This window comes from Diospyros lotus, chromosome 14, assembly GCF_014633365.1.
Source record: "Diospyros lotus cultivar Yz01 chromosome 14, ASM1463336v1, whole genome shotgun sequence".
NCBI lineage: Eukaryota > Viridiplantae > Streptophyta > Magnoliopsida > Ericales > Ebenaceae > Diospyros > Diospyros lotus.
Window position 1 is genome coordinate 14211786 of NC_068351.1, and position 13088 is coordinate 14224873.

The 13088-nt window shown below is 38.3% G+C and overlaps 2 protein-coding genes across 2 annotated transcripts; both read right to left on the minus strand.

Annotated features, from left to right (window-relative positions):
* Positions 1-4342: 4342 nt before the first annotated feature.
* LOC127790912 (uncharacterized) lies at positions 4343-5158 on the minus strand. Its single transcript, XM_052320643.1, has 3 exons — positions 5003-5158; positions 4813-4917; positions 4343-4714 (listed from the first exon to the last, which is right to left on the minus strand). The coding sequence occupies exons 1-3, from the start codon at positions 5156-5158 to the stop codon at positions 4343-4345; spliced, it is 633 nt and encodes a 210-aa protein (XP_052176603.1).
* Positions 5159-11224: 6066 nt separating this feature from the next.
* LOC127790913 (uncharacterized) lies at positions 11225-12388 on the minus strand. Its single transcript, XM_052320644.1, has one exon. The coding sequence runs from the start codon at positions 12386-12388 to the stop codon at positions 11225-11227; it is 1164 nt and encodes a 387-aa protein (XP_052176604.1).
* Positions 12389-13088: the final 700 nt, after the last annotated feature.

Genomic DNA, 13088 nt, shown 5'->3' on the forward strand with positions numbered 1-13088 from the left:
ATAATAATTCAATAAATAATGCTAGGCGCCGAATTGAAGTAAGGGAGGACATGAAATATAAGAAACCACGGGTTCTTACATGAAAGTCGTAGGGTTTACAGAGGGGGTTTAGAGCTTGCCTTTATTAGGCCGATTCTCACCTTCCCCATGCTCCCGCTGCAAAGTACAACTTTTAATAGTGATTAATAAAACCATAGCTCACATTAATTAAATCTAACCGTGTAACACGAATAATTTAGCTATATAAAATTCTTAAACATATAACACTTCTAATAATTTTTACCCACATACCTGGTTACCTTTCACACCGAAATAATCCCAAAACTCATTTATTTTTCCTTTCTTCTTTTTCTTTTCCTTTCTTTTCTTTTCTTTCTTTCTTTTCCTTCCCTTCTTCTTCTTCTTCTTCTTCTTCTTCTTCTTCTTCCTCCGCGCACGGCTACCGCCTGCGCATAACCACCCCCGGCCACTAGCCAGCCCAGCCTCTGCCGGCCACCCTCGCTGCCGGCTCCACAACTAACGACCGCGCCATGGTCGTCTGCCCCCAACACCGCGAGCGGCCTCCGCGGCCCAGCCTCACGCACAACTTGCAACCAACCTTTAGCCACCCGCGCACACCCGCCTCCGTCAGTCGCCGTTGCAGCCGTCAATCACCTACGCCTTAGCTTTCCTCGGCCACCATCATTGTTGGCCCTCTACTTCAGGTCACCTCTCAACCACCACGAATCGTCTCTACCTCAGCCACCCGTGCTGCTTCACTCAGCTACCACGGTCGAGCTTCACTCGGCCAGCTTCCATGTCCTTCGCTGCATCACGCCTCATTTGGCTGGCCATCTCTCCCTCTCTCAATCTAACCATCTTTCTCCCTTTCTCTATTTCTCACTCTCTGCTCACTCACGAGCTCTCCCTCTCTCTCCTCTGTTTTAGCTTCAGAGAAAAAAATATCACTGTACAATACTTGGCCTCCAAGCACACGTGCACAGCCACACATTTTTAAACATATTAATTTAATTTAAATTAATTTGGTTTATTCTTTTATTATTATCATGATTATTGTTATTATCTCTATTATTATTGGCATTATTCTTACTATTATTTTGTTACCTTAGTCTTGAAATACCAAAATTTGATAATTATTATTGTCACCAAAATTTTGGGGTGTTACAATTCTTCCCTCTTTAACGAAATTTCATCCTCAAAATTCATGTTTAGTCCATCTCCTCAAGATACGCTCACAGCTCTCATGATATTACCCAACATCTTAGTATTCCCACTAATCCGAGTCTACTACTTGACACACTAATACGTCTCCCCAATCCATCACCTCAATTGGACCACGTTATGACCACTGATACCTTAACTAGCTTAAGGAACATCGGCAATTATCCCCAAGCACCAATAAGATTTTCTTGTTATAATATCATAATTCAACCGTTCCCCAAAGCTGTCTCGCGTTCTCATCACATTTTCGTTGGGTACTATCTTGACCACATATCAACCTAAAGGAAAACTCAAAATTCAGAGGTATTCAATCCCAAGGATAAACTGATTCGTAGCACAAAACTCAATGCAAATGCAACTAACTTCAAATACAACCGGTAGTGACAGGATTTGAGCTATCCTTTTGCATGACAATAAGCTAATACTCGGTAATACGAACAGGACTTGCTACGTACTTACGTAGCATAGGAACAGGGAAACGATACTGCATACTCGATCAAGGATTCAACAGCAATATCCTTTAGTTTAACTTTGTCCAACTGATTCTTAACCAGGTACACAGCATTTTCTCGGCAGTACTTTCTCCCACAATCTGTCGCGTATGCTCGAGGTTCCGTCAATAAGTATGGGTAGTCATTTAATCAAGACTATCAAGGAATATACGTTCTCCACTCAATACATCTCGAGATCTAAAATGTCACCAAATCTCCCCCCTAAAGGAATCGACATACCCAATTATGGGTTCCTATTATGACTCATTCGATGACCACTAACCCTCAGTCTTGTCCTGCTGCTAATCTTAACTCCAAATAGCTAATTGGCCATACCTCTTCTCGATTGCCAAATACTAACCCTAACATCTTCAAAGACTTTATAAATTAGCTGGAACACAATCTTTAGAACCGATGTTATCTGCTCTATAGCCTGCTCGACTGAAAGCACCTCACCGTGTCAGTAATTGTTCTAATCCCCAAGGCATTTCATAGGTCTCGCTTTTGGGGAGAAGTGACTTAAAGATGTGGGTTAAGCATTCTTCTGGATGGCATAACAGACCATCTTATGCTTCCATCGATGTACCACTTGACCAGCACCCAGAGGAATCTCATCCCCTCACTCAGTCAATAACCGACCCTAGGGCATGTGGTCTGTGATTAGTACCGTGCGTACTCATAGAAACCACTATCCTTACAACAGAACCCAACAGTGACTTAGACATACAATTAACTCTGGTCCTGGCCATACACCCAGGTATCTCCCACCACAATAATCTTAGTGGGGTTTTCTTATTTCTAATTCACTTTATCATGAATGCTCCACGACGGCCCAAAACGTCTACTACCACCTTTACTTCACCCTATTTATTACAAAATCTCACAGCCTTAGTCCTTCGTCACACCATCCACAACATCACCTGTACTCTAGTCCACCTGTGAGAACTAAACACCTATACCCTATTTGGGTAGCGATGCCAAATCTCCAAGCAATATAACCGCTATAAACTCCAAGTCCACAAGTCCGTAATAGTCCTTTAGTGAATTCCCATCACAGATCTCTCTTGGAATAAGCTTAACCCCAAGCTTAGCATAAATACATTTGGTTCACTGCTCTATCTGTTAAGCTCCATTTAAAACTTGGGACTTCACATTGGTGTTCCTATTTATCCATCCAGATTCGATTAAACTTAGGGTTGCTGCCCTAAACCTCCAAGGAATGCAAACCCCTTAGAACTTCAATTTGCCTTCACACCCCATCACATTACATATCTCTCGTCTAAATATGTACTGGCAGTTTAATTGTCAACTACACACATCGCATTACCCAACATTCAGTTTCCCGTCTCAGCATGCCCTATACACATCTCAGTACCTATACATCTACCATTTACCATTGGACTCCTATAGCACATTCCTACCATGTGGGACTTTTCCATACCACTCTTGGTAAAATCTAATCATAGACCTCCATCTCACATTCTACCACGACCTCATCTCTCATGAAATTGATGCAAGCCTTTTGTAGGGTATCGGCAACGCCTAGTGAGATCAAGGGAGCTCCAGACCTCTATCTCTGTCATCGGTCTCGACCAAACCATAAATACTGCGAAGGCGTCGATCAGCCCAAATGGCATGGCCATGAACTTATAGTGGTCATACGAGTACGACAAGCAATCATTAGAAAACACCTCAGAGTTAGCCCCATAAATCGTCTGCTCGAAAAAAAAAACATATATGCCTCAAGGCTATCCGGTTCAATTGCAGGGTTAATCCCTCACTAAGGCAACCTTCTCGGTAAATCTTCAAGAGAGTCAAGAGTATTCCACGCTCATTCACAACTGGGAGAGGAATCCAGCCATACACGCCCTTATCGTAAACAACATGCGCCCTAAATGCAGCTTTAAAAGTTCCCTTAAACGAGGTACGTGTTATCTCTATTCCACATCACTAATAGACAATGGTTAGGGACCCAATAAGTCCATCCACTACAAGAAAACAGTCAATTTGAGACGGATTTAGAGACAGATTTAGAGACGGAATTCTAGTTTGAGACGGATTTAGAGACGGATTTTGGCCGTCGCGAAAACTCCCGTCGGTAAATTTCAGACGGATTTTGAGACGGAAATTTTTCGTCTCCATTTGAGACGGATTTAGAGATGATTATAGAGACAGATTTTGAGACGAAAATTTTTTGTCTCTGTTTGAGACGGATTTTGAGACGGATTCTACCTCTATTAAAGACGGATTTAGAGACGGATTTAAAGACGAATTTGAGACGGAATTAGAGACGGATTTAAGACGGACTTAGAGAGGGATTTCTATCTTTATTTGAGAGGGAATTGGAGCCTGATTGATCGATGATTTGAGACGGATTTGGAGATGGATAAAATCCGTCTCAAATTTTAAATTTAATTAAAAAATAATTATTATTCCTACAAAAAAAATAAAAAAAACCTGATATACAAAATATAAATCATGCATAAATATATAAACTTGATATACACAATATTAAATCCATATAATATTAAATTCATACAAGAAATCCATACAATATTAGTCAAACACATCGTCCATGAACATTAAAAATAATACAATGTAATATATATCCATGGCAATGACGGATCCTCCTAATGATCCGAGGGATTTGAGGGCGGCGACGATGAAGAAGGGTTATGAAATCTTTCTTCTATAGCTGACAAACGATGATTAAATGGTTTTATAGCTGCGTTAATAGCGCAGCTAATAGCTTGTTGAATTTGGTCAGCGAGTGAAATTGATGATTGTGGAGGCTGTGGCGGTGGCGATGGCGACAACACATGATAAGAACCAGGGATGACATGTGCTTTAGACCCCATGCCATACACATGACCCTTCTTTTTCCCACCTGCAACCTCTAACCATAATGATGTCTCATCTAAAGCTGCCTGTGAGGGCTGTCCAGCAGCTTCACTATCTTCTGTTGGGCCAACTGCTGATGATTGTGATGATGCTTGCCGCATCTGAAAGTCAGCTTGCAAGTATATATATACATGGAATAAGTTGTACTATTAAAAGGTCAATTAAGTATAATAAAACACAAGTATTGTTATATACTTACATAAGTTTCCCCGAATTTGCTGTCAACAAATCCTGAATTATCTTTTCTTTGATGCGTTGCAATGAATAACTCGGCATGTGTAGGTGGACGACCTAATAGCTTAGACTGCAAAGGAAAAAAATAAAATGTTAATGCAACCATACTTAACTAATTAAGTAAAATGAAAATAATAAAAAAGTTTAAAAATTACCAGTCGCTTCTTATGTTTAGACATAGGGATGGAACCACAAGTGTGCTTACTACCACCAATATCTGAGGACCGATTTTTCTTTGCCTTTTCTGATTTGCTCTTAAATTCTGGAGTATTCCAATACTCCTTGAGTGCTTCAAATACAACAGGACACATCCAAGATGGTTTTTTTGTCAAGTCCCTCCTCACACGAAACAAAAGGTCAGTCAAACGATCAGAGGCTATCTTTTCAAAATTTATCCTTATTTGATTTTCCAATTCACTCTCCCAAGACCACCTCTTCTGTATTGTAAAGCAAAGCAAAATTTAAAAAAAATAAAAAGTTAAATTAATCTATCCTAATCCATACTCCTACAATCTCTCCAGTCTATGTAGTTTCACTAGTAATAAGCAATCTACAGCAAGGATGTGAAAAAGGAAAACATTATAATCACAAAACAAAAACAAACCAAAGTAGTGGATTTGAAGTTACATGAAGATAAAAATGCTAGGTATTGAGTCTGTATATTTAAAAACTTACAAGAGTCAATACAGAGCTTATCCTCATCTTCATGTAATTTCAATAGTCATATGCAATCTGGTTTATGTTCAAAAACTAGCTTCAGGAAACTTAATTCTGCACCATAACAATGTAGCTCTACTCCTATTTGCTACTTTTCATCTAGAGATGGGTGTTAACTTGGTGCAAAATATAGCAATTGATATTAGCATAATAAAGCAACGAACTAAGAGTTCAATATCCACATAAGCTAAAACCTATCTTATCAGCCAGAATAGACCACATGAAACCATTTTCAATCTGAAAACGATTAATATATACATAGTGTATGTATATATATATTCTGTATATATATATATATATAATCATCAGAATCAGTGAGTGGACGTCCCGTTGGCTGTAACCATTTTTGCAAGTTGCAGTTCAATGTCAAACCCCAAACCTACTTTCTTTAAAGGACCAAAAAGTGATGCATCCATATTTATTGTTCAATTCCTCGATATTTGCCTTTTATGAGACTCAGGCATATACCTATATGTATGTATAATACTTTTTGTGGATTTCTATGTACAGTAGATGTAAAGTTAGGGTAAATAAGAAAGATCAAAAGCGTAAAATTTGTCGGATATATCATGCAACAATATAGATATAGATATAGAAAGATATACGTCTACTTTTGCATGGTATTATCTGGACCCGTACATATATAGTTTAGTCTCAAACTGAGTTAAAGAAATTCAACTTAGGTGCCCGTTTCTTCCACGGTAATTAAACCATTTGGTTGAAGTGAAGGTCTTGGGTTTGATTTATCTTCCATTAATAATGGGAACTACTGTTAGAGCTATTAGAGCCTAAATTTTCTAACCCAATGGCCTTCTGGTAGGGTGGAAATTGATAATGTGAAAGTTGCTGGATTTCTGGAAATGTTAGTTGAAGTTAGGCTATGTCAGCCTAGTTAACAATTACCAGATTAATCATTTAATAAGCATTTATGCCGTGTGTCTTTGCTGCTCAAACTTCAATGTCTTTTGTTACACATAAATATCTTCACATAGAAAAGTCAAATCTAACATTATTTTGTTTAAGGCCGTGACTTTTAGGTGAATAAGCGTCTACTATATATCTCCCAAGTGTCATATGAAAGTTCAGATAATAACTTAGACAACCATAAATAAATTTTTAAAGGACAAGATCAGGTTTAAATTTTAAGTCTTAAGTTTACAAACAAATTTGATTGAAAGTTTCATACACCCCCCATAAGTAACCCAATCACAATGGCATGGCATAATTAGTAGTTAAAAGAGGAATAATGTTAACTATACTCCTTTTTTGCATCTCATTAATTATAAAGAATGTAGTTATATTTGTCCCCACTTGATAGGAAAGTAAAAAGGGTGATTAAGATCCTTGTTATTAATTGAACTAAGCTTGGCTTAGTACACAGTTTACCAATGAAAATGAAGGCAAAAAGCATAGCAGAATTCAGTAGAGTTAAAGCTTCGCTTACTGGGAGTAAATTTTATAGCGAAGTCCGAAAATGAAAACGTGGAAATTGAGGAAAGGTTACTGTTACCGGACACCGACGCTGCATTATTAGTGTTGAAATGAGATGAGATGGGTCCTCCTCAGTGCCATCAATGTCTCTCAGGAAACTGCAATGACTCAGGGGAACCAGAGACTGTGACATTACCAAGGCCCATGTGGATATTGAACTCTTAGTTCGTTGCTTGTGTGGATATTGACCCATCCCCCCTTTTCCAGCTAAAACCTAAACCCCTCCCTTATTCTCTCTGCATGCAAAGCAAACCCTAGGAGCTCCAGTCCACTAACCTTATTTTAATTCAATTTAAATATTTTTTTATGCATATTGAGTTAAATTCTTGTAATTTATTAATTATAATTTAATGGTCTTTGTATGTTGTGAGGAGGAAAAAAACATCCGTACACTACATTTTGAACTATAGATTAATTATTTAATTTATTTGAAAAGTAAAAACCATCATTTTTCAAGAAAATGGGAAAGGGATAGTCAAATCTGATAAAAAAAGATAAGATAAGGAATTTAATTGCATGATTCTAAATCACAAACATTGATGCTAAATTCATCCTGTGGGTAGAACAGATTGCCTGCATTAAGAAATTTAATTGCATGATTCAAGTTCTCAGCATGCATCACTGTTATCATCACGACTTGTATGCACTTGGGAATTAAACTACATACGATTGCAACCATAAAAACAAAAAACTATATAAATAAAACACTAAGAACAGTAAAAAAAAACAAGTATGGCTTCTAAAACTTTAAACAGTTTAGACATACTGAAATAACACATTACCTTAAATTCACCAAACCACATATCCCTGACAGCAGGGTCTGTCTTTTTCCAACTTGTGTATGGCTTCTCAAACTTACTTTGAATTATTCATGTTATATCTCGTTTGCACCAAATGTTATCAAACTTGTTGAAACACACATTAGTTGGTGAAAACATCTATTAAAACTTTGTACAAATAAAAATTGATTAATAAAATCAAGAATGCTTACGAGGAACCCAAGGGACGTATCATGATATAGTTTTGACGGGGAGCAGGGGGCGTTGATGAACCCCCAACCTCAGCAGGCGTGGAAGAAGGCCCATCAGCATAGGAGTGAGGTGTATGTGGGCTAGGGGAATCAAATCTCACATCAGAAGGAGATGAATGTCCCCCTACAAAAATAAATAATTGTTAGGGGTTTAACATGCAAGTAATGAATAATTTAAAGATGGAGTGTAGAGTGTACCAATGTAGTCATCGCCAGCACTCTCTCTAAACTGACGACGTCGCATACCCTGACCATATGGTGTTCTCTGTGACATATCCTGTCATATAAAGAAAACAGTTAGTAGGCATGTGATGACAACTTTTAAATACTTTCACAATAAAATATGATTTATCATGTACAAAATGGTTTATGTTATATTCATGAACCCGTTTTAAAATTGTGTTTTTGAACCAATAACTTAAATGTAAGCATAACATTATAGTTAGTTGGCGTATGTTTAGTTGGCTATGCGATTTATGAATTATTATAAATATTTTTAAATTTACAAAATATACATTGAAGAACTAGTGACCGCAAATTATTATAAGAAAGTATTATGTATATATACATATATATATTTCAATGTAAGTACCTAATCAGCCTCAGGAGTTCACAAATAACATTATTGATATCTTAGATATTAATAGTTTGAAATTGAAACTCACAACATCAAACTTTCTAATCTATAAAATGATCATACCGATTGTGATAACAACTTTTAAATACTTTCGAAATAAAATATGATTTATCATATAAATCAATGGTTTATGTTATATTCATGAACTCGTGTTTCAAATTGTGTTTTTGAACTAACAGATTAAATGTACGAATAAGATTGCAGTTGTTCACTATCACCTATGTAGCTATTCTGTGTCATCTGACTGCTCATCTTCATCCTCATCTTCATCCTCATCACCCGCAACAAGGTTTTGATCAAATGAGTGCTCATCCACCCATTCGAATTCACCAACTTCATCTCTAAGGGTGTTGAGTTGTTCATTTCCAACCGGCTGCACTGGCGTTTCCTCATCTGCCTGATATGCATCCCTTGGTCTCTCAATAGTTGGGGCGTGAACTGTGCTCCTAGCCTTAGCTCGAATAACCACCCACCAGTCTACCAAATTTCATTGTCGAGATGGATACGGAGCATAAAAAACCTGATGCGCTTGAGAGGCAAGTATAAAAGGATCATACCGATTATACCTTCTGTTAGTTCGGACCTCAACTATTCCATATTGATCATGTATTCGAGTCCCACGTTTAGGGGTCGGGTCGAACCATGTGCAATTAAATAGCACCACTTGTTTGATTGGTAATCCCAGGTATTCTAATTGGATTACCTCTTGAAGTATACCATAATAGTCATCTTCGGGTTGCCCGTATATTGACCCTTTAGTGCAAACGCTACTGTTTCTTGTTGACTTGCCTTAACTCCATGAATCTGTGTGAAACTTATACCCATTTATGATGTACATAGGCCATGTGCACACCATTCTCAAGGGCCCCCATGACATGTCACGTATTTGTTGATCATTAATCTCATTCATTGGATCATGCACCTGTGCACATGAAATACATGGCATAATTCGTATATTTGTCATAATAATAATTTTCGTAATTTAAGATAGACTTACGTATTCCTTAAACCATTTTGGGAAATCAACCTCTATCCTCTTATCTACATTGATTTCAGTCATGTGTGGTGCATCCGCTTTAATAGAATCCACAAATAAACTGCGTTTATATAGGCCATGTTAATCATATATGCAAATAAGAAACCTAAAGTTGATGATACCAAAGATATGAGTGATTACTTACTTAATGTATGGTTGGACCTCATCACAATTCAGAAGAACATACAACGTGGCACAGTCTATATCTTGATCATCCAATAATCGATCTTTATATGCACCTGATGGTCGACAGATTGATTGAAGATGGAAAAAGTTGATTGATCTGGCGATAAGTCAACACCATAATCATTTCGTGGACCTCGTCTGATTCTTGATTGTACATCAGGTCCAAAATAATGCGAACAAAAAGTGGAGGTTTCCTCTGTGATGTATGCCTCGCAAAAGGAGCCCTCTACACGTGCCTTATTTTTAACTTTACGCTTCAATGTGTGCAAAAACCTATTGGGTAACAAAAATATATTAACTCAAGTTTCTAAGTTACATAACAAAGGATATTGTGTAATGTTTCAATTATAATTACCTCTCAAATGGATACATCCAACGATAGTGCACTGAGCCGCCAACACGTGCCTCATAAGCTAAATGTATAGGCAAATGCTCCATTGAGTTAAAGAACCCAGGTGGAAAAATTTGCTCCATCTTGCAAATGATTACCTTAATATTTTCCTCCATTATTTCTAGCTTATCTACTATGAGACTTGAAGAACACAATTCCCTAAAGAATTGACTCAACTCTGCTAGAGGCTTCCATATAGGGTCTGGAAGTGCTCTTAGTGCAATTGGGAGGAGGCGTTCCATGAAAACATGACTTTTCATGCCATGCAACTTTTCTTCTCGCATGTCTACACAACAACCCAAATCAGATGCATATCCATCAGGAAGTTTTAATTCACATACCCATTCGCACACTGCTCTCCTTTGTTCCACATTGAGTGCATACCGAGCCTTTGGCTTTAAGTACTTGCCATTACCTTGTGCCACTAACTCAAGTTCTCTACGTCGACAATACTCTTTTATGTCCATCCTAGCCTTAAAGTTGTCCTTTGTTTTGCCCTTCACATCCATCACGATGTTAAAAACATTATCAAATATGTTCTTTTCAATATGCATTACATCCAAATTATGGCGAATGAGATTTGTTTTCCAATATGGCAACTCCCAAAAAATACTTTTCCTTGTCCAATTGCGGTCTACCCCGTAGCCTTGCGTGCGAATTGGACCTGTTTCAGTTATTTCTGGCAATGCCCAAACTCGACCCCATATTCCATCACCGATCAACCGTGGTGGGGGCCCACCCTTCTCAATCTTATTCTTAACAAAAGCATCTCAGTTCCTTCGAAATGGGTGATTCATGGGTAAAAACATTCGATGACAATCAAAAAATGATGTCTTTCGACCATGCTTCAGCGTGAATGCTTTTGAATTCTCCATGCAATACGGGCATGCTAACTTCCCGCAGTCATCCAACCTGATAGCATACCATAGACTGGGAAGTCATTAATAGTCCACATCAGTGCAACCCTCATTTGAAAGTTTTGTTTTAGTGAAATATCATATGTTGGCACGCCAATATCCCATAACATTTTCAACTCATCTATGAGAGGTTGTAGGAACACATCTATTTTGGATTTCGGATTGTGAGGACCAGGGATGATTATTGTAAGAAACAAATACTCTTGTCGCATGCACATCCATGGAGGAAGATTATAAGGAGTGACAATCACAGGCCAACATGAATAGGTTTTCCCATATTGACTATACGGTGTGAAGCCATCAGCACATAGCCCAAGCCTGACATTGCGTGGTTCACAAGCAAAATCAGGATGCACATTATCGAAGTGCTTCCATGCTTCTTCATCAGATAGGTGGGATAACACACCTGGCTCCCGTGGGTTTTCATAGTGCCATCTCATCTCCCCAGCTGTTGTCTTCGACGCGTAAAGCCTTTGGAGCCTAGGTGTTATAGGTAAATACCACATCCGTTTAATTGGAACATCCTTTCGCCTCCCAGGACCTACCTTGCGGCTTGTATATCGTGGGGCATGACAAAACTTGCACTCGGTTGCATTTGTATCATCTTTAAAATAAAGCATACACATATTAACATAACAATCAATCTTTTGGAACCCAAGGCCCAGCTTAGAAACCATCTTCTTTGTCCTGTAAAAGTCCTTGGGCATCCGGTTGGCTTCGAGCATCAACTCATTTATTAGTTGCACCCAAGCATTATAGCATTGCTCAGGTAAGTTGAAATCAACCTTAATACTAAGCATCCTCATCGCTGTAGAAAGTTCAGTGTGAGTAGTGCAACCATCATATATAGGTGTTCTTGCATTATCCAACATTTCATAGAAGTCTTGCGCATCTACATTGGGCTCTTCTTCTTCGTTTTCCAACGTATGTGCTCTAACAGAAGGACCTGCACCATCTATCACCATTGCATCATATGGATTTGGATTATCCTCGTAAACCCCTTGTGCTTCATTATATGCACTAGCATTCGTTCGGACCTGGGATTCCATGGGAGGCTCATCTTTCCCATGGCATGTCCAGTAATAGTAATGGGCCATGAATCCCTTCTGATAAAGATGCAACTTCACATCATCCATACTTAGAAATTTTCTACATCAACACTTAACACACGGACACCTTAAGGTCTCATTGTCCCGTGTGAACTGTGGTCGAGCACATACATAATGTATGAAGCTCTCAACTCCGCATATGAACTCTTTTGTTATCCCTCGACGATTAAGTGCCACTCTATTATACATCCATGCTCGCTGCTCACGTACATCCATGATCTGCAATAGATTCACATCAATTCTTAGCGCACATCAAAACTCTCAAGCCCCTATGGCTAATATATATAATATTCCCCTAGCCATATATGTACAAAGACAATTACAAAAAAAATTTATTTGAGTTTTTTTTTAATCTTTATCCACTGAACCACTCCTTATAACTCCTTAAAATTTGAAGGTTGGGACCTATCCCATCTGGAAATGAGTCGTGATATGACCACTAGCAGACGCATTTACTCACGGTACGAAATTTCGGCAGCATCCCAACGCAGTTCTCCAAATGCACGATAAGGATTATGTGCTGATTCATACGAGTTACACTCAATTTGAGTCAATCGCATAAATCAAAACATATTCTTATATGCAACTGGAGAACAACATGAGATGCTATCAAATTTTCGTATCATGCATGAGTAAATTAATGCGTATCTACCGGACACACAACATGACATCAAATTTTCAGACTGTCCAACTGGACAATTCAGTGACCTCCTCGCTCCATCGAGGA

Excerpts from the sequence above, each read along its gene's own strand:
- LOC127790912 (XM_052320643.1), bottom strand. The coding sequence starts at position 5,158 with ATGTGTCCTGTTGTATTTGAAGCACTCAAGGAGTATTGGAATACTCCA. Across the intron at positions 4,918-5,002 it reads CTAAACATAAGAAGCGACTG|TCTAAGCTATTAGGTCGTCC; the intron begins GTAATTTTTAAA and ends TTTCCTTTGCAG. Across the intron at positions 4,715-4,812 it reads GCAAATTCGGGGAAACTTAT|ATGCGGCAAGCATCATCACA; the intron begins GTAAGTATATAA and ends GCTGACTTTCAG.
- LOC127790913 (XM_052320644.1), bottom strand. The coding sequence starts at position 12,388 with ATGGATGATGTGAAGTTGCATCTTTATCAGAAGGGATTCATGGCCCAT.